We start from the raw sequence: 22,120 nt of genomic DNA, 5'->3' as shown, positions 1-22,120 counted from the left end.
CTCCCACCTTTTGTTTCCTTTGCTGGAAGTTATATCTATCCACTGAAACACAGATGGTGGGGCGGTATCGTTCGTCTAGGTCCTCCACTGCATGCGCATACACATCGTCATCTGTGTCTTCTCTCTTCTTCGGTACAAGACTCTTGTATATCCTCAGTCCTTCTGGGCCTAGATTTAGTAGCAGGATGCGTTTTTTTCTCTGAGGAGTAAATTTTTCTTCATTTTCGTCCTCCAGGACCCCTATGAAATTGTCTATATATTCCTTCCAGTCCTCCCATTTCATCAGTGGGTCTCCGGGTTTCGGTAGGAATTGCACAGGTGCAATCGCATACCCCGCCGGGGTACTCATCTTCACTTCCTTGGCGTTTGTACCGTCGGTGGCTTTACTCGGGGGGCTGCCTGGAGTGTTGTTGTTGTTTCCTGTGTGCTTGATTCTCTGGGGGCTCTTGTTACTAGACCCCACTTCCTCCTCCTTGGTAGCCAGCGCAGCGCTCCCTGTACGTGGTTATGTATGAAGGTGGCACGTGTGCTCTTGGCTGTTTGTGAATAGCGCTGTCTCTGTGGCCTATTTACAGCTCATGTGCTGTGCTGTGGCACTGCCACGCTCCTCGGGTTGCTCCGTACCTCGGATCGTCCAATGTGGTTGGCTAGGACGTTTCCACGACCCCTCCGCTCCAGGCAGGCCTATCTGGTGTTCAGTTTGGGCCAGGTGACCTGCGTGCGTGTCTTCCTTCGCCTCGTGGGGGCCACGTGGAGTGTTGCTCTCTCCTGTGCTCCCGCGTCGGTCTGGTCTCTGTCCCGACCTCGTCGCCACTGTAAAGTTACTAATAATCACTCGAGGCAGGTTGTGGGTTTACCGCTATTATTTATTTAGCTGTATGGTAATTAGTCCGAGGAGCGCCGGCCGGCGCTCTGCTCTCTAGGTTGCTCGGCGCGCTAATGCCTGCGCGCGCACCCCGGCGCCAACATGGCCGCCTGCGTCACGTCAACGTGACAACAACTAGACCGCTACAATTTGATGCAACTCTCTTTGCATTAACATTAATTTTTGTTTCCGATACACTGCTCGCGGTGATGTTTCATTTTGGGTTGTTATCACACTTGACTATAACTAAGTCCTTCACTTATCTTGAAATATCATATTTTTGTCAGTCGCACGTGGTTTCTTTACAATTTTCACACGAGTAAGTAGATATCTCGTCTTTTTTTAAGTTTTAACCTCTTTTTGAAGACCTTTTCTACGCTTTAGATGACAGTTTCGCCTGGCATCTGTGTTTAGACTACATCGTTTTTTTCTATACCTTCTTTCACCACCACAAGATGGCTGAACATGTTTAGTCCTTTTTCAATTGTGAGTAATAGGCATTCGAACGTTTTCGGTGGCTGTTGGTGGTTTGAAACGTGGGATTCACCACTATAAGATGGCTGAACTTGTTCGGAACGTTTTTTATGTTGATTAGTGGGCGTTCGAGCTTCAACTGAGGTTACTGGTAGTTTGCAGCAAGTGACTCGTAAATTGTGGCATAGCGATTCTATCGGCAAATTTATTTATGGTGAGTGATTAATGACATCAGAGAGACGAATTGGTAGCTAAAGACACACGTAAGCGTGAGTAGTGAGGAATCTGTCTAAGGAGTCTCTCATTGGGTTTAGATCGTACGGTAATACATTACATCACCACTGAGTTTGTTGGCGCCACACGTAGTGATGGGTTAACGCTGTGTGGATACATTTTAGGTGAGTGTCATGATGCAAGATTTTAGTTTAAATACATGTTGTACTAAGATGACCAGAGCGAGAAGTTTGGCATAAGGCTAAGAGTCTTAACTTCTTGTTGTAGATCGTGCAGCATTTTCTCATCATTTATGCATCCAAGTCGGCGCCTTTAACAGACACAGGTACTGCTCGGCTAATTCTATTTTTTACATCGTACAAGCAAGCACGCACGTGCAGTTCTCTCACTTATATGCTTATTGTTCACAGAGAACCTTTTTTGCCCACACCGTCCTTGAGGCGGAGAACGTGATTTCACCACAGTGAGTAGATTCTCGTTGGGTTTCACAAGTGTAAGGTGGCAGTAGCCTGAGCATTTCACTAAACCTGTATATCAGACTATCCATGGGTAAATCCCTGCATTTTTCATATGGGGATGTCATGACAACTGCTTCAACGTTCCCATTTGGATACTTTCCACACATCTTAAATACAGTGAGTGGGTCCTTCTATTCTCTTTTATTGATGCTTGGAAACATGGCAGTTAAGAATGAACACATTGCCACTAGCATAGTAGTGGGCATACACTTGTTCGGATCAATAATATGATCGTTTTCTTTCATGGAACTTTATACTACTCATATGCACTTGGTGGCAGCTTTCCTTTGGTGTACTATCCATTTCTTTTTGACCTTGAGTAGATGCATGAGGTATTCTTATCTGAGTGTACTTACAGGAATCTTTGGCCATTGTTGATTTTAGCATCTTCTATAAAATGAAGCTATGTGATATTAGGACTGGAATGATCAAAAGAAATTTATGAAATGTTTACTGTTTTCATTCACTTTTTTCTTACAGCGCCCCTGAAGAAGGGAATCTTCCCGAAATGATTTAAGTTTGCTGATTTAAAATTTGTTAATTGCAATATTTTAAATTCAGCTGTGCGGTTGACATACCAGTGGTTTTCCACTAGCTGTTGATTTACATAGTTGGGCTGGCTGCCCTATCCCCAAACAGCATGCATCTTTAGCAAAATAGATTTAAGTACTTTGTAATAAGCAAGAAATAGGGTGTGCACAGGTAAACAATCAGTTTTGTTTTTATAATAGTATGGTAACCATAAAGGCCATTATACCACAAAGGAAAGCAATAGCCATCCAAAAAGTCAGAGTAATGCAAATTGCCTGAGACAACCTCAGCAAGCAAAAGAGTATAAAGTTGACTCAGATATAAAATATGAAAAACAAACCTTGAAGCTTAACGAAACACAATGTTAGTACATAATCTTACAATATGAATAGAGACCCATCTACAGCTGATGTAGAAAAAATCCCCCATACTGAAACTGGGGAATTTGAAAGGAGAAACTAAGCGATCCGAAATGAACATCAATAGCTGTGTGCCATTGAGGGACCACAGTTCGCAAGTGCGAATCTAACTACAACAACTAGAGTTAGATAAATGATGAAAAGAGTTGTCCTTTTGAAGAGCAATGATCCAGTAAGAAAAAAATAAAAGCCATTGACTAAAAGTAGAGCTTGCAATAGACAGGACGTATGTCGGTTCCCCGTCGCTCCAGGCTTATCCGGGCTTGGTGATAAGTCGGTCTCTGTGGTATTCCACGACTTTAACCAACAGTACTTGTTTAGTTTACCAGATAGCATTCAGCGTTGTCTAAACGTTGTGTACAGCAGGTCGGAGATATTTATTACCAACAGTTGGTTACAAGTGCTCGTTAATATTGGACCCTGTTATAGAATTCAACATTACTTTGTGTATTCCTGGAGGTACAGGCATTTTTTATGAAACCACAATACACAAAATATCTGGACGTGCACCTTCCACATGGATTACTTTTGCCTGCAGGTACAGATACTCGTTGTAACAACTGTGGACCACAGGCCTATCCTTTACCATTGGAGACTTTAATCCATTTCTATTTTCAGGATCCCGCAAACAATGTGAATGGTTGTATGACTGATGTTTGTAATTTGACGCCTGCTTACAGACACTGAGGTCTCTTCTGCATATAAAATCTTCCCATTGACACTTTTACCTCCAGTACGGTGCTCCTTGAGGTGCCGGGTGTCATTGCCTATATCATCTAGCCTTGAAAAAGTCGGTGTGTTTTGTGTTTGGATTTTGAGAAGAAAAGAAGATATAGAGAAAAAAATATCTTATGGACTCCTTTTGATTACTACATTGGTTACTACCTATATTAAAATATGGACTGATTTTTGTGTGCCTCTGCATATGTGCATGACATTTGTCAACTCGACGTGTAGTGTAGTTCCTATTTTCCCTATAGGCGCTGCACATTGGAATAACATAAACAGCAGTGTAGACGTAGGACTGAGGTCTTCTAGGTCTCTACTGACTATGTTAGACTTAATTTAGGTTTGCGCCAGCTAGCTCAGAGGTCACTGGAAACTTTCTTGACTGAATAGGAAGTGATCAGCTTCCCTGGCTCAGACAAGAAGGGAATGAGCTTCCGACAACCGCATAAACATGACAACTTTGCTCCTCAGAATAAGAGTCAATCTCTAGAGTCGTGTGAAACAATAGACCGCTATTTCACTCAGTCAGTTGTGCATATTTAATTTTACCAGGGTGCAGAGAAATAGAGAGACGGGCGTTTTCAATAAAAGGTATTATTTATTGAGCAGTCTTCTTTCTCATGCAAGAGAAATGAATTGCCACAATTGCAAGACTTGTTATTATGAACAGTGCGTACAGTAAAAGGAGTATTACGAAATAATACTGTGAAAGCATTGATATGGTTTCTTAGCCATAAGATAGTTAAAATGAATAAAATATGTACATTCATATATACATTGGCTAACGACCTCAACTGGTGCTTCTAACTACGCCTACCCCGGTGTACCTGAACTAAGCCTAATACGTGGAGGGGAGTAAGTAAGTAGCAGTTTAAGTTAAGTTGGTTTTGCCAAGAGTTTGATGCAAGAATTCTCTCAAAGGGTTTAGTCAGCACCGTACCTCTGGAATAGAATGTAGGAGGTCTGGTATCTCCTTCCTAGGACCTGATATCCCAGTCACCCGCAAGGGTAGGCTGGAAACGCCCGAGCTGGATTTTCTTGGCAGGAGAAAAGACAGCGTCTTTCTCAGCGCGTCAAGGAGGGGCAGCGTCCGTGGGCTTCTCGCATCTGCTGGGCTCTCTGCAAGGGGACAGCTGTTCTGCTCCAGTATTCACCACCGTGTGTTTGCTTAAGGCAACGTTGGTATATTTCTACCTGAAAGGTGCCGAGTTTGACGTAAGTTTTTGGACATAAGACGTCAATAAAGATGTCTCTAAGAACTGGTCGTTCTTACAGTGCTCGCAGGAGTTCTATTACTAATCAAAACAAAACAAGCGGGCTTTCCCAGGTTGCTGGGGGTTTGGTATGTCGAAAGAACTCTGTGTGCTATCTAGGAATCTAAGGAAGTGGCTTCTGCTGTGTCATGGACTGCAGAGGCGAGTTACTGAAATATGGCTCTGATTATTATGCCAATATAGGGATATGTATTTATTATAGCCGTATAGGGGCATGAGGTCACAATATTTATCCGGGTCCTAGATAAAACACATCACCCACTCCACAAATTTATATCCATCAAATTACTAAAAACGTAAGCAATAAATTGCATGTGTATTCCTACCCACCCCAAAATACATTTTGCATTTGAAATGGTGTACATGAAAAACATGAAAATGATAATAGGTACTGTACATTATCAAGCAGAGTAATCATTCATATTTTTTTTTGCATATATATTCAGTTGAACGATTTTGCGAAAAATTACACATGAAATGTCTCTAAATACAGAAAAGAAGGGCAAGATTATTTCATCACATATAACTACAATTGCTGTAAAATGTGCTAGAGGCTGAGGTAATATTTTGTCTCTAGATCTATTAAAAATAGAAGTTCTGGAAGGGCGTGGCCAAGATGGCGAGGTGAGCGGATGCACTCTCTGTGAGCTCCGACTGCGGATCCCAAGACAGTGAAAAAGCTGCCGATCTCCCCCCGTTTCGCGCTGGGGTGACGGCGGATGCAGAGACACCAGAGTCCGCACTTCTGCTGACCCCCGGAGCTGCGTTTGAACTGCCTTTTGGAGTTTTTGAGATTAGTGACGCCGAGGGTCTGCCATCTTAGCGGCCTACTTGGCGGCTGTCCGGAGCACCGCAGCGCTCTCTCCCTGGTGGGGCAGCGGTGGAACTCCTCTTTGGCCCAGAAGTGGTGAGTGGCGGCTGTTGGTGTGGCCTCGAGTGGAACACAGGAGTGTGCTGGCGCCCTGAGCGGAGCGGGGATCGACTGTAAGAGAGGACAGAGGCGGAGTCCCGGCAAGCTGATTTAACTAAGAGAGACCGGGGACGCGGCCTAGTCCAAGAATTCCTCCGGCCGTTTCTGAAGCCTGGACCTCGGGGCGGCGACGGTGGCCGATGTTGGATGGTAGCCGAGCCCCACTGAGCATCGGGACTCAAGTTTGGACTGCACGCTGAAGAAGGCTGGGAGGTGGCAGACAGAGCTCACGCTAGGCAGGCAGCGGAGAAGCAAAAGCGCAAGCCTGGGACCGCGGCCTGAGCGCCGAACACACGCAGCCCCATAAAGTCTGAACTGTCACGGAGGGCCGAGCAAGGGAGAGGCCCAGGTGTTCGGGGGTCGTAGGAGGGGGCTGGAGACCGTCGTGGCTGCCTGAATCATACCGATGGCCCGCCATATTTGGCCGGGGGGCAGAGCTGATGGTGTGCAGTCGTGAGGAGAAGACGCCCGAGCGAACCCGGGAGTAACATCAGGACTCTGGTCTGGCGACAGGACACTCGCGGCAAAAGGCCAACGAGCGGGAGCCCGAAAGAGCGCGCCGGTCTCTGTGAAAGATCGGAAATCACCGATTTGTGAACCCCGAATCAACGGAGTAGCGGTGGAGAAGCACAGCGGGGGTGCCGGAGCCCGGTGAGTGGATAGGACACTATTACACTATTACACTCTCCTTCGAGTCTCAGCGCTCCCGCTAGGCCGGTGCCTCACAGGGAGTGGCCGGTGTGGTTTGCCTGATCCTGGCGCCCTACAGCCACACCACTGGGACACGCTCCCGACTCCCGGGGAGAGGGGCTTGGTGAGACGAGGAGAGACACCGCAGTTCTAACCCCCTACGGGACTGGGCCGGATTAGCTTTTCCTGGGGCTGCCCCAAGTGTGCACTTGTGGAGGTGTCATGGCTGGCAACAGAGGAAACAAGAAGGGAGATCGAACTCTGCAGGATATGCTAACGAGGGGCCCGGCGAGGCAAGATAGGTGGCAGCAATCATCGAGCCCCGCGAGCAGCTCCCAGGGGGCAGTGGGTGGTGAGCCCCCAGTGACCAGGTCTTTCCTGGAATCTCTCTTTAGCTCGTTCAGGAACGATTTCCAAGCACTGAAACAGGAGGTGGCCGGAAAAGTGCGGGAGGTGCGCAGAAAGGTCGATGGATTGGGCGAGAGAGTGGCCACGGTAGAGGCGGCGGGACATACCAGGGACGAGGAGATAATGCAACTACAGCAGGAGGTCCTGCGCCTGCAAGACCAGCAGCTTGACCTCCAAGCACACAATGAGGATCTTGAAAACCGTTCTCGCCGGAACAATATTAGGGTCCGTGGCGTCCCATCCGGAGAAGAGGGTGAGGACGCGACAGGTTACCTGCAGGACCTCTTCAGAGGGATTTTGGGTGAGCAGACAGACTTTGTCATTAGGATAGACAGAGCACACAGGGTGGGACCGCCGCGCCGGGCCTCGGCGCACCCGCCGGATGTCTTGGCCTTCCTGCCGGACTATCCTTTGAAGGAGCGGATTCTCCGTGAGGCTCGACGGCAGCAGTCCCTAAGCTTCAGGGGACACCGGATCGCCCTTTTTCAAGATCTCTCGGTGATCACGCTTCAGAAGCGCAAAGCTTTCAAAATCGCCACAGACTTCCTGAGGGACCACGACACGCAATATTCCTGGGGCCACCCTTTCCGGCTCATCTTCAGGTGGAATGGAACACTCCACCAGCTTCGCTCTTTGCAGGATGTTTGTAGCGTCTTGGGGATCACCGCGACAGACTATGCAGTGCCTACTCCCCGTAGACGTCGCACTACCAGGGATGGTTGGCAGTCGGTGACCCGGAGACGCCCATCTGCGTCCTCAGCACGACCGACTCGCCCACTTCAGAGCGGACATGGCAGAGGCGAACCAGGAGGTGGACAGGTCCACTGCGACCGGCGAAGTCGCTTTGACAGCTTGAGTGAACTCCGGGGGGAGATCAATGAAGCACCACTGACATAGCAGGTTTGGGGATCCGGGGGAGAGGGGGTGGAGGGTGAGTGGGTTGTGGCCGGACATCCACTTGAATACTTTTCCACAGACTTGTCCATCCGGGACTGGACTGGGACAATGGGTCTTTGGGCCCGACTGGAGGAAGGGGGGGGACAGAGGGGAACAGTTGGGGTGGGGTTGGTTGTGGTTTGCAAGGGGGGGACGGTGTGAGGCGGTTGGGGAGTTTTTGGCGGGGTGTGGGGTTCGGGGTCGGGGAGTTGGGAGAAGGTTGAGGGTAGGGGTGGGGGGCTCCATCCAGTGTTCTTGGTGTGTACATGCTGCCCCGAAGGGGGCTCCCGGATTCATCTGGCCACGGCTATACCATCTACAGCTGTTGCTCATTTGCTCTTGCCACTTTGGTTTGATTAATTATGGTGACCCTTAAAGTGGTGACCCTGAACGTTAAGGGGCTCAACAATCCGGTTAAAAGAAAAGCTATCTTGTCTCTACTAGAGAGTTCGCAGGCGGACATCTGCCTTCTGCAGGAGACTCATTTGCTGACGCGGGACTGCCATAGGATGCGCTCACGCAAGTTCCCCACACAGTTTTTCTTATCGAACAACTCTAAAACAGCGGGGGTGGCAATCTTGGTGTCTGGGTCCTTCAGAGAGGAGGTTCTCCACAGACTCTCAGAACAGAAAGGGAGGCTGTTGGCGTACAGGTTCAAACTGGGGTCACTGACGCGCACTATAGGGACAGTATATAGCCCGAATGACCATCAGGAGCGCTTCCTTCACTCTGCACTTGTGGACATAACAGCTTCCCCAGACAGGCTTATCATCATAGGGGGGGACCTGAACATGGTGCTCGATTCCTCTATGGACAGATCAACACAACGATACCCGCAGACAGGGGAACTGCCGCATAATGGAAAGGGTCAATTAGCGGATCTTGATCTCCATGATCTATGGCGCCACCTCCACCCCCAGGTAGGGACTATTCCTACTATTCTCATATCTTTGTCACTGGGCCAGTCCGGGACTTTGCCACAGCATCTGAAATTGGGGTCCTCTCTCTGTCGGATCACGCACCAGTTTCGGGCGTCTTCACGCTGCCGTCGACACAGGCTCCCCGTGAGGTGTGGCCACTCAGAGATACACTCTTGCATAAGAAAACGGTGGTGACACGCATAACAGTCGATCAAAGACTACCAGGCTTATAATGACAACGGAGAGACCTCGCTGGCTACTCAATGGGCAGCGCTCAAAGCGGTCCTGAGGGGTGAATTCTTTGCTGTCTCCTCAGCAGAGAATAGGGAACGCCGTCAGAAACGTGATGAACTGACGCAAAAGGTCCGGGAACTTGCCTAACGAACTTCCCTAAGACCCAATAAACCACAATATTTCCGTCAATAACCACCAGTTACACGTACACTGTCAATTTTAGCGCCATGATATCCTTCCAGGATGAATGTTAGCGCTCTATAAGCACTTTTACCATTACCACTTGAGCAGGTGCACCGCCGTACGGGGGCCCCTAGAATTTGGAAGCAGTTGAAGGCGGCGAGGAAAGTCCTGTCAGCGTTGGACATGGATAGGGCCGAATATGCGGCACTGAGGTTGCGGCATGCGTATTACACTTGAGGGGACAGGTGTGGTCGACTTCTAGCGCATTAATTGAGAGAGTCTCACCAGTGTCGTCGGGTGAAAGAGATTGAGGCTGGAGACGGAGTGGTGGTTTCTGACGACGCTCAGATAGTCAAGTCAAGTCAAGTCAAAAAGATTTATATAGCGCGCTACATACCCGGAGGGTCTCAAGGCGCTTGAAGAAGGGTGGGGAATTACTTGTCGAATATCCAAGTTTTAAGTTGCTTTCTGAATGCTAGGTGGTTCTGAGTGAGACGAAGGTGAGTGGGGAGTGAGTTCCAGGTTTTAGCTGCGAGGTAGGAGAAGGATCTACCTCCCATGGTGGTTTTATTGATTCGAGGTATGGTAGCAAGCGCTTGGTTGGTGGAACGTAGTTGGCGGGAGGGGGTGTAGAAGGAAAGTCGTGTGTTGAGGCATTCGGGTCCAAGTTCGTAAAGTGCTTTGTGTGCGTGGGTTAGGAGGCGGAAAGTAATCCTCTTATTGACGGGGAGCCAGTGGAGGTTTTTCAGGTGACTGGAGATGTGGTCTTTACGCGGGATGTCTAGTATGAGTCTAGCTGATGCGTTCTGGATTCGTTGGAGTTTTTTCTGGAGTTTTGCGGTGATACCGGCGTATAGGGTGTTTCCGTAGTCCAGGCGGCTTGTAACCAGTGCATGGGTGACCGTTTTTCTGGTTTCGGTGGGGATCCAGCGAAATGTTTTTTTGAGCATGCGAAGAATGTTGAAGCAAGATGATGAAACGGCGTTGACTTGTCTGTTCATAGAGAGTGAGGAGTCCAGGATGACGCCCAGGTTCCGTGCGTGGTCTGTCGGGATGGGTGCTTTTCCAAGGGCCTCTGGCCACCAGGAGTCATCCCAGGCGGAGGGAGAGGTACCTAAGATAAGGACTTCTGTTTTGTCTGAGTTCAGTTTCAGACGGCTGTGCTTCATCCACTCGGCTACTTCTTTCATCCCTTCATGTAGGTTGGTTTTGGCGGTGTTAGGGTCTTTGGTGAGTGATAGGATCAGTTGAGTGTCATCCGCGTAGGAGATGATGTTGAGGTTGTGTTGGCGTGCGATGGCCACGAGGGGGCTCATGTATACGTTGAAGAGGGTGGGACTGAGGGAGGACCCTTGTGGCACGCCGCAGATGACTTCAGTAGCTTCTGATTTGAATGGTGGGAGGCGGACTCTCTGGGTTCTTCCGGTGAGGAACGAGGTGATCCATTCCAGTGCTTTTCCTTGGATTCCGATGTTTCTGAGGCGCTGTAGAAGGGTGCTATGGCAGACTGTGTCGAAGGCTGCGGAGAGGTCTAGGAGGATGAGGGCGACTGTGTCTCCATTGTCCAGTAGAGTTCGAATGGCTTCTGTTGCTGCGATAAGGGCGGTATCCGTGCTGTGTTTGGCTCGGAAGCCTGACTGTGAGGAGTCGAGGGATTTGTTGGTTTCGAGGAAGGCGGCGAGCTGGTTGTTGACGGCTTTCTCGATGACTTTGGCCGGGAATGGAAGGAGCGAGATGGGGCGGTAGTTTTTGAGTTCGGTGGGGTCCGCTGTGGGTTTTTTCAGAAGGGCGCTAAGTTCTGCGTGTTTCCAGCTTTCCGGGAAGGTGGCGGAGTTGAAGGAGCAGTTGATGACGTCTCGGAGATGTGGTGCTATGATGGAATCTGCTTTGTTGAAGATGTGGTGAGGGCAGGGGTCTGTGGGGGATCCTGAGTGGATGGAGTTCATCAAGTGGATGGTGTCCTCAGTGGAGATAAGGTTCCAGTCATTAAGGATGTTCAAGGGGGGTGAAGGTTCTGCAGATGGTTGGGTGGGTTGGTCTCCGGGTTGGTTGTCGAAGCTGTTGTGGATGTCTGCGATTTTGTTGTGGAAGAACGAAGCTAGGGAGTCGCAGAGGGTTTGAGATGGGGTGATGTCGTTGGAGTTGGCTGAGGGGTTGGTAAATTCTTTGACGATGTTGAATAATTCCTTACTGTTGTGGGCGTTGTTGTCTAGTCGGTCTTTGAATGCGGCTTTCTTGGCAGATCGGATAAGTTGGTGAGGTGATTACAGCCATCTCCAGACTTAAGCATGGCAAGGCCCTGGGCCCTGACTGGTACTCCGCTCTCTTTTATAAGACGTTCAGTGACGTACTGGCGCCCATTCTAACCAGACTCTTTAATTCCTTTTCCATCTCAGGAGCCATTCCATCCGATCTCCTACAGGCGACAGTGTCAGTTATCACCAAACCTGGAAAGGACAGGACCAAATGCAGTTCATATCGGCCGATCTCTCTCCTCAATGTTGACCTAAAATTATATACAGGGATCCTGGCGGCAAGGTTGGCACTCCACCTGCCGGGAATGGTAGAATTGGACCAAGCGGGCTTCATACCGGGGAGGCAAACGGTGGATAACACCAAGCGGTTAGTCCACATTTTGGAGAAAGCCTCCAGAATCCCGGGGGAATGAATGCTGCTATCTGTCGACACGGAGAAAGCGTTTGACCGGGTGCACTGGCCCTATTTGGAGAGAGTGTTGGAGAGAATGGGGATTGGAGAAAAGTTCAGCACTATGGTATTTAACTACTATAGGTTTCCAACTCTGGTGGTGCGGGTGAACGGTTGTAACTCCCAGGGATTTGACATCGAGAGAGGAACCAGACAGGGTTGCCCGCTGTCGCCACTTCTCTTTGCCTTATACATGGAACCATTCGCCCAGCGGATACGCCAAAACCCGGACGCGACAGGTGTGAAAATGGGTGGATATGTCCATACAGTCAGCCTTTATGCGGATGACGTGATTTTCTCCCTGGACCATCCGAGGAGAGCTCTCCCAGCGTGTATTAGCGAACTGGAGGCATTTTCGTCAGTGGCTGGCTTCCGCATGAACATGGGGAAGTCGGTGGCCTTGGATCTTTCTCTAACGGCTGCCACTCGTTCCGAGCTGCAGGGGCTCTTCCCTATGCACTGGTCGTCGCACCAAGTACAATACCTAGGTATACTGTTAGCCCCCACGTTACCAGCAACAGAGAAAGCTAATTATGAGGCTCTAAGTAAAAAGATCATGGAGGAGCTGGGTACATGGGGCAAGGGCATAATATCATGGCTTGGCAGAGTGGCGGCGGTTAAGATGACAATCCTCCCCCAGGTTTTGTATCTGTTTCGGGCACTGCCACTACAGCCGCCTAAGGGATGGATCCAGCAGACTCAAGCAGACCTGGCCCGTTTCATCTGGCAGGGTCGCAAACCTCGAATTAGAGTTCTCACGATGTTGGCTCCGGAGTCGGGGGGACTGGGCGTCCTGGATCTGCGCAAGTACTTTCAAGCGGCGCAATTGCGGTATCTGGTGGAGTGGAGTAGGTGGGAGTCAGACAAGCCCTGGCTCTTCCAGGACCAGGCAGTTGCAGGTCGCCCACTACAGAAGGTACCCTTTCTGCGTAGGGCTCACCGCCCTCCTAATCTTTATGCATCCTTTGTCACGCGGGTCCCTCTAAAAGTGTGGGACGCCACTTGCAGGGTCCACGAACTCACTACGTTCCCTTCCCCATTTACGCCAATAGTGGACAACCCGGACTTTACACCAGGGATAGAACCAGGGGCCTTCACGCACTGGCGCACAGCCGGTTGCAGGGCGCGCTCACAACTGTATGACCCGACTGGGGTTCTACCTTTTCGGAGCCTAGAAGAGGAATTCCGGTTGTCTGAATTGGACGAGATGCGTTACTGACAGGTGAGGCATTGGGCGTTACAACCACAGGTGCGGGAGTTGGCGGACAGAAGGTTGTCACCGTACGAGAAGTAGCTGATCACACGCACGTCCGACACTAAGCACATCTCTGATCTTTACAAACTGTTGCAGCCGCCACCCTTCCACTTTCACAACCCAGGCAGGGAGCGGTGGAATCGAGAACTAGGCAGGACGCTGAGCCATAAAGAATGGGACCAGATCTCGTATCGGGCTAGGCATTCTGCATACCATATAGGGCTCACTGAAACGTTCACCAAAGTATCAACTTATTGGTACTATACTCCAGAAAGATTACACGAGATGAATCATAATGTTGAAAACACCTGTTGGCGAGAGTGTGGACAGATAGGCACCTTGACACATGTACTATGGGACTGTCCCCTGCTAGAGTCCTACTGAAAAGAGGTGCTTGATGAGATTGACACACACTTTGGTATAGAGCTCCCCCGCCTCCCAGCTTACACACTGTTAGGCCTCCCAAATGGGCTGATGTACCCCTTGAAGTCGCGTAGGGGAAGACAGATAGCAATAGCATTGGGCACAGCGGTGCAAAACATTTTAATACACTGGCGCTCGACTGTCATCCCCTCTACCGTGGGTTGGCTTCAAAGATTGTGGCATGTCCTGGGTATGGAAAAACTATCACTTATGGTGGCGGGGGAAGTGGAACAATTTGAGGAACTGTGGCAACCATTCCATGCTCTACTAACCACAGAATTCAGGGAGCTCACATGTCCAAGGTATCTCAGACTGCTGAGGCTCACTCTGCCTATGGCACACACGGCCTGAGAACTCACTATCTGTGTATGGGTAGACCGATGGGCAGCGTTGTGGGCATGATGTACAAGGAAGGACAGACTCAGGATGGGGAGGGTAGGGACTTGGGGCCTAGGGGGGGCGTGGGCATTGGGGGGGGGGTAGTTTTGCAAAATGTGAAAGTGTATAGAGAGACTGCACCATCTTTGTTTTGTATTATAATAGTATTTGCTGAATCTTCGCTGAAGGAGGCTACGCTGCATGGATCTAATGCACGGCGTACTCATCTGGATAACCTCCTGGGGTACTGCGCAATCATTTTTGCCTGTATGTTTAATTTTCTTTCTCTGTACTCATTCAATAAAATACTTTAAACATAAAAAATAGAAGTTCTGTTCTTTATGAATAGTTCTACTTTAAGCAAAGAACGTGTGCCAGAAAAAAGGTAAATATTTTGGAAAAAATAATTTCATGGTGAGCAGTGCAAAAAATAGTTCCAAACCCTTTTCAGTAGCTTTTGTTTATCAAAGCTGAAGGCCGAATTCAGAGTTCATGGGAACGCTGTGTGCCGGATTGTTTTCCAAAAAGTTATTGTTTCTGTTCAGGGGAGAACATCATTTCAGACAGGCTTGCAAAGAATTGGTCTACATATTCAGGTGACAGTTCGACCAAGTTTGATAATGCTGTAACTTGGCAGTTGTGAGAATGATTGCTATCATCGATTTCAGGATCAGCAATGCTCACAGAAGGTCGTACCTGGGTGATGTTGCTTTCATTTCTTGCTTCACTGCCACCACCTAATCGTAGCGCAGGAGTCTCAACGAATGCCGTCATCAGGATTGGTAACCACTGGGGACAACACGATGCGTGAGCCGTTACTGGACTTAGCAAAGTATCGACATCCATTGGTACTGCTGATTGTAGTGCAAGACAGGTGTCTAACATGCATTCCTCTCCGCATAGCATACATCGAAGCACAGGTAAGATGCAGGTCTGCCATATAGGTCTAAATGAAAGAAACCAGGTCATATTCAGATCGCGTAGCGGGGCTAGACCAAGGACTTCAGTTATGCGGTCCCGGTAGCGTATTGCTAGGATTGTTTCTTCCATCCTTGCCGGAGTCATGTCTGCGTTTTGGTTTGCCATATCGGAGCAGGAGGTTCAAAAATAAAATACCTTCTACGAGTCCCAAAAGTAGTGGTAGGCCCCCAAAGACCGAATGGACAAAATTGGGAAAGATGCCCAGGACTGCTTCGAAGGGTGTTAACAGTCCCGAAAAAATTGTCTTAAATACATTCGAGATACCACTGGCATTCGACATATTTAGGATTTGGGTGAGCATTTCTGTGAAATGCACCGGGCAATTTGTTGATAAAAGTGTATGTATCCCTGCAGTTGTCCTTGCAACTTGGAGATCATACGTCTCTTTTGATGACCTGATGGGCACTATTGTCTGCAAAAGCACAGACTTCATTCTGCTTAAAGTATCAATTCCTATAGAAGAGATATTCAAAGGAGGCCAAATCGTAGCCACTGAGTCTCCAGGGCCGTTTGGATACAATGCTTGCATACAGCAAGTGTCCATGGAGCTGACGCTGAAGAGATATGCTTTCCCTGGCACCAAGCCACAACAGCTGTGATCCGTTATTAGAACGTAACTCCCGTTAGAAAGTTGCCTAAAGAATGGCTCTATCTGTGTTGCAGGTGTGCCGTGCTGGTGGCATGAAAAGTTATTCGAAGTACCCTCACGGGCCCCAAGCAAGTTAATACCTTCGCACAAAAGTATACAGCTTAGTGATTGTTTACACTTATTACCACTAAGAAATACATTTTTGTTGTTGTCACTGTAACATGTATGTGTATAAGGTAATTTCCATGATGAATTAATGTATCCTTTACCCAACCTTTCATACTGGCCTGCTGGTATATACTCAAGGCAATTTTTAAACTGGAAAGTTGTTATCGGAATTGTGATAATCCTGTGTATTATCCATTCAATGACAGGTCTTTCTGACATTGTCAATGGTAATCTCTCAAGTTTTTCGATGCTCAGGATTGTATAGTCTGCTCCTTTTTGTGCCAAACTGATTTGTTTATCAGTAAGGTTAAAGATGGAAAACAATGACGTTGTGTTGATTAAAAAGATAGAACGTAATTGGGACTGGCCATGTTGTAACATTAGCAAGTCCTGGTCTATTATATCAATAGCAGATGATGCAATACTATCCAGTGAATATATTCTGGAGGACAGAGTCATTAACGCATTGTCCACAACAGAAAGTGATCTTTCCAAATGAATACGATCAATTTCTCGTATTTTCTTTGCTGTTTCAATTTGAGGCTCTTTCCATGCCTCGTTGTATGCAGCATATATACTGGCTGCTATGAAACGTTTTTGACGCTGTTTGCGTGGTCCCATTATGAAATCTCGCAAGTCAGCACCATCTTTAAGTAAAGACAAGTGTTGCTTAATTTGTGCCAGTGTGGATGTTTGTAGCCATTCAAGGCAAAGTTTCCCTACACTGTATGTTGTTACTATCCCTGGATGTTGTCTCTGGGAGTATCTAGGGTCTGGTCTGGTCATTTTTTTTCACAACTGCGTTTATTAAATGTTTAGGCATAGCATATGTACAGTTCTCCACAATCAGGAGGACACTGTCAATGGCAAACATGTAGCAGGATATATACATAGCCTAAACGCTTAAATTGTCCCCCTCCCACACCCCATTACCCCGCCAACTACCCCAAAACCCCCCTGCTGCCCACCCCTTATCCCACCCTAACCCAGCGCACGTGTTCACTTTCAGCTGCAGTATACAGTTAGAGCACAGTAGGCATCAAATACCCTCCTAGGCCCCGAGGTCACCATCGGCAGGCAGTCCATCATCTAAGTCAATTGGGGGCTCCAAGGTCAACCCCCTGTAATCCGCCCACCGCTTCCAGATCTTGTAGTGTTTCCGGGGGCATCCCCTGGCCTCAATCACAGGCAATTCTAACCCCATGAGAAAGTCCAAGCCTGCTTTCCAGGCGCTAAGTGGGGGAGCACGGTCGCTCTTCCATGCCCTCGCCAGATCCTGCTTGGCCACGACTAGGCCCAGCAACAGGAGGTGACGCTTGTAAATGTTTCCACCTACATTCTCCAGGACATGCAGAAGACCCAACCTGGGCGTACGAGGAAGGGCGTACGAGGAAGGTCCCACCCCAGTACCTCTGACAAACAATTCCACACCCCATTCCAGAATCGGGTCAGACCCACACAGGACCACACGGTATGTAGCAGCGTGCCTCTCTGTCCCACAGCGCAGGCATTCCGGGGTAGCAATGAGGACAGCCTTCCACAGTCTCTCTCTGGTCTAATAGGCCCTATGTAGGTATTTGAACTGTATGAACCGGAGTTGCACAGCTATGGCAGCCCCACGGGGGAGGGGGGACTCCAGGGCCTCCCTCCAGTCATCCTCATCCAAAGGGCCAATACCCGTCTCCCAGGAGGCCTTCAACGACAGGAGAGAAGAGGAGCAATGAGTGGCAAGCGTTTGGTATATTTTGGAGTCTTTCATACCCAGATCTCCATGAAGAGCTTAGCTTCCACAGGGCTAAATTCAGGAAGCTGGTCCAGCCCCACCAGACTCGGTGCAAGTGCATGGCGGAATTGTAGATATTTAAAGAATTGGGTCTTGGGCATGTTGAATTCGGAGCTGAGGTCTTGAAAGGATTTGAGGGTAGTCCCCGCAAGAACATGACCAAGTGACGAAATCCCAATGGAGTCCCAGCCACCAAACCCCGACAGCGAGGCCAGTGCGGGGAGCAGTCCGTTGTTTCATAATGGGGTTTCCGCTGTCAGCCTACCACACCAGCCCATGCGGTGCAGCGCCTGTCTCCAGATCATGAAGACCACCTGAGTGACCTGCGGCAATTTCTTCCGCCGCCCGGCCGAGTACAACAGCGTATGTAACGTGGCTTCACCCATCAAGAAGTGTTCCAGTGCGTACACCGGATCGTTGTGATTGTCGTACCACCACTTGTTCAGAACCAACAAGTGGGAGGCCTGATAGTAGGACAGAAGGTCCGAAGTATCCAGACCTCCACAGTCTGGTCATTTCTAACCCCTGTAATTTGTTCAGGAATCTGTCTTGACAGTTATTCATGTCTGTAGGCCAGATTAACCACTTTTTCCAATCAGGATGTGTTCTGTTTTCATTTAAAATTTGGGATACGTCTATTTCAATATCTGTGGTTGCATTATCAGGTATTGGCTTTGGAATAGACGGTTTGTTAAGGTCTTTAATCTTGGCTAGGCCAAGACAGGTCGTTGTTTGAATTGTCATTCAAGAACATTATTTGTTCTGGGATCATGCAGGCTCGAAATAATGCTTCTAGGCCTTGTACCTGCCAATCTTTTGTACCCCAGATGGTTTTTGTTTCAATGTTATTCTTCCAGAAATCAAAACCAAATGTAATCATTTTTTCATAAAATGCTTCTGAATATATCAATTCAGTATTTGTCAGCATGGTTTTTGTCCCTGTTTTATCCAACAGTTTATAATAAAATGTTTCTGTATTACTTGTGTTAAACCCTGAGAAGTATTGGAATTTCTCATAGAATGTTTTTGAACTGCTTTTAGGTGGAGTAGCACAATGTTCCCATTGGTTACATTTAAAAACATTTCTAGGTTGAGAAGATTTATGTAAATAGTGGTCTGCATAATGAGTAAAACAGTACATCTGTTCATAATTAGATGAACCTTGCAAATAATCATGTTCTGTAAATTTTGCCGATAAAACTAAATCCGACATCATATCATTTATACTTTTAAAGTCCCAATCATCAGAGAATGTACTTGGTTTTACAAAGTCACTTAACGAAACCTTAAACTGATGAGGATATTTCAAGAGCTCGACCGGGCCATATATTTCGTAGTCTGTCTTGTCCCAAACTACCCCTCCGGGTATTGGAATGGCTGTGACATTTACTGATGATAGTTATCTTTTCTCGATGTGAGATGATTTGTGAGGCTTCAGAACTAAGTTGATGTTCTGACTTGCTGTGTCCATTGTACTGTATTTTCCCTCAATGAATTTTCCCAAAGTACCATGATGAGCCAAAGCAGGAGGAAAAAAACACCTAGCCCAATCCAAAATTCTAGCCATGGAGAAATAATATAGGTTTCTTTGAGTTGATGAAAGAGTTCTGTTGCTTTTTCTTTCAAAGTCTTTGTTTCTGGCGTCACTTCAGGGTCGCTTTAATCTTCAGAAAAGCTATCGAAATTGATTTAGTAGCCAGATGCAGTTCTGTCGATTTTGTTGGAATTGTTTTCTCAATTTCCCTTTCATTAGCACATTCTGATGCTACATCATTGTAGACTGATGTTTCATGACTAACTGTTTCAATTTGGGTTTCAAGAGGCACAAGTTCCATGTCATTTCTGAATAGTTCTTTTTTTATTCACTGCAGGTTTATCAAAGGTGATTAATCTTTCAGTTTGAACCTCTTGGATACTAGCAAATTTGGGTATTCTGTTACTTCATGGGAGTCCACTGGGCCTACTATTTATTATAGGCCACATGATTGTGGTTTTACCAGGTCGATGGATACAACTCTGTTATCCTTTTTTTTGTTCAAATCTGTTTTTATTGTGAACACAGCGATAAGCCTACAACCCCGTGTTGAGGCCGGCCGCGCATAAACGAACTTGTAGGTGTATACCACCCAGGGGGGGATGGAGCATTAACACAGCGCCCTGCCTACAACCCCGCTGAGGGGGCCGGCTGCGTGGCTTAGGGGTAACGATTGTAAGGGTTGGCCACATGCGGTTGCAGTATTGCTGTGCGGGGGAGGCGCACGTGGAGTTGACGACTGCAGTGTCACAGTTTCTAAAGGCCCAACGGGGCTCAAACTGCCCCATAAGGGGGCGAAGGCCAGGGTGGCAAGTAGGAAGGAAGAAGTCGGAGGAGAGCTAAGCAGAGGAGAGAGGGAGGGGGGCCAGGGAGAGATAGCAGTAGCATCGCAGTTGCGGGTAGGAGGGCAAAATGCAAGCGGGCTTGCGGGGCGTAACAGTGCCTGCACTGGGGAGAGCAGTTAAGGGCATAGTCTGCTCGGGTCGGCAGGGATAAGGGCATCCTCAAATAGGTGTAGTGCACGAAGCCTAGGGGGCATGTGGCGCGCATAGCTGATAGAGCACAGGTGGCGCACAAGGGGTTCCCACACTGCTTTGAAACGCGCGCCCCTCATTTGTATCCGCTCCATAAGCATTTCCATAGCCAGGACCTGCCAAAGGCGCACAAACCAGGAGGCTATCGGCGGCGCTTCAGCCCGTTTCCAGTATAGAGCGATGAGCTGCTTGGCAGCGCCTAGCATTTGGAGCGTAAGGATCCAGTCGCTGCGCGTGAGGGCCCTAAGCGCAGGGGGTCGAATGCCCAGCAAAAGCGTGCAGACCTCTTCAGGCAGGGGAAAGCCCAACACCCTCTTGATGTGACTGAGTACCTCCTTCCAGAAGACAGCTAGAGTAGGGCACGTCCACCAGATGTGCACGAAGTCTCCAGTCGCAGTTCCACACCTCCAGCACAGCGGGGAGGCGGTTGGGAACATTTTGTTAAGTCTCAAGGGAGTATAGTACCATTGCGTGAGCATCTTGTAGGCATTCTCCCTCTGGGGGATGCTGCGAAAGATTTTGGGGATATCGTTCCACAGCCTGACCCACTGGGAAGGCTCTATGTCGGTACCCGCCGCCGACTGCCATTGCCTCTGGTAGGGGTGAGCAGGTGGTGAGGTGGGATGCTGCAGTATGTTATATCTGGGAAATAAGCCTCTTCAGCCCCCCTAGGGAGCGTGCCAGTTTCTCGAAGGGCGTGTAAGCCCTGGTGGCCGCCCGGTACATGTCATCTCCCATAGTCCAATGGCGCAGCTGGGCGTACTGCAGGCCGGCAGTCGAGGGCAGACTGAATTCCTCCTTGCAGTCAGTCCACGATTTGAGCGATCCTCCAAGAAAGAGGTCCCCTATGACCCTGCAGTCTCCTTGCGTCCAGTGCTCGAATGCGCGGGTCCGGGCTGCGGGAGGAAAGTGCGGGTTATCAGCGATGGGGGTGTGCGGAGAAGGGAACGTGGTAAGGCCTTTGGGCACCGCTATCCTGTCCCAGATATCCAGCACCGTTTTCGTCGGGACCGCCATGTACGCACTCCTGGAACGCGCCACTCGCGGCAGCCAAGGTAGATCCCAGATAGTGCGCCCCGTGACCACCGGGTCCATGTGGAACCAGTGCTTATCGCTTTCACGCACACCCCATTCTATGACAAACCGGAGATGTGCCGCCCAGTAGTAGTGTAGAAGGTTCGGGCAGGCAAGGCCGCCCCTATCCCTCGGTTCCAAAAGGACCTTCTGTGAGAACCGGGGGCGTTTACCACCCCAAATGAATGACGTGAGGTCACGTTGGAGACTCTTAATGCAGTGGAGCGGGATTGGGGTGGGCAGACATTGAAAGACATAAAGAATGCGGGGGAGAATCGACATCTTGACCGCGTTGAGCCGCCCTAGCCATGAAACCATCAAGGGTTTCCTTTTTCGCAGGTCCGCCAGGACTTCTTTGCGGCAAGCCGTCCAGTTCCGCGTGGATCAGGAGTCCAGGTGGGGCGTCAGGTCGAGACCCAAGTACTTGATGTGGCTCTCCGCCCAACGGTAGGGCGCTGCCCCTTTCAGGAAGTGGACCTCCTCCTCAGGGATGGTGAGGTTGAGCGCCCAGGATTTGGTGTGGTTAATTTTAAGGCCGGACGCTCGTTCATATAGGCAGAGCACATCGTGCACCGCTGGGAGGGAGTCGCGAGGGCGCGTAAGAGTAAGGATCAGGTCGTCTGCGAATAACGCCATCTTGTTGTCACGTCCCCCGTGGGGTATTCCGTGGATGTCAGGAGTGCGCCTTATTAGCGCCGCTAGCGGCTCCACCGCGAGGGCAAACAAGAGCGGCGAGAGCGGGCACCCCTGCCTCGTGCCCCTGTGAATCGAGAGCGGCGGTGTCAGCTGCCCGTTGACCCTGATTCTGGC

General features: G+C 49.1%; 1 protein-coding gene across 1 annotated transcript in view; it reads left to right on the top strand.

Annotated features, from left to right (window-relative positions):
* The first annotated feature begins 1,330 nt into the window (after positions 1 to 1,330).
* The window catches only part of LOC147701016 (phospholipase A2 inhibitor and Ly6/PLAUR domain-containing protein-like), a 773,169-nt gene continuing 752,379 nt past the window's right edge, over positions 1,331 to 22,120 (top strand). Inside the window, exons 1-2 of the mRNA XM_086929290.1 lie at positions 1,331 to 1,355; positions 1,461 to 1,553. Of these exons, the coding sequence (XP_086785416.1) occupies positions 1,331 to 1,355; positions 1,461 to 1,553 (118 nt within the window). The remainder of the gene's footprint in view (positions 1,356 to 1,460; positions 1,554 to 22,120) is intronic.

Source organism: Lissotriton vulgaris, chromosome 7, assembly GCF_964263255.1.
Source record: "Lissotriton vulgaris chromosome 7, aLisVul1.2, whole genome shotgun sequence".
NCBI classification, from domain to species: Eukaryota; Metazoa; Chordata; class Amphibia; order Caudata; family Salamandridae; genus Lissotriton; species Lissotriton vulgaris.
Note: the sequence above shows the minus strand (reverse complement) of the source record. Positions and strands in the feature narration are given on the sequence as shown.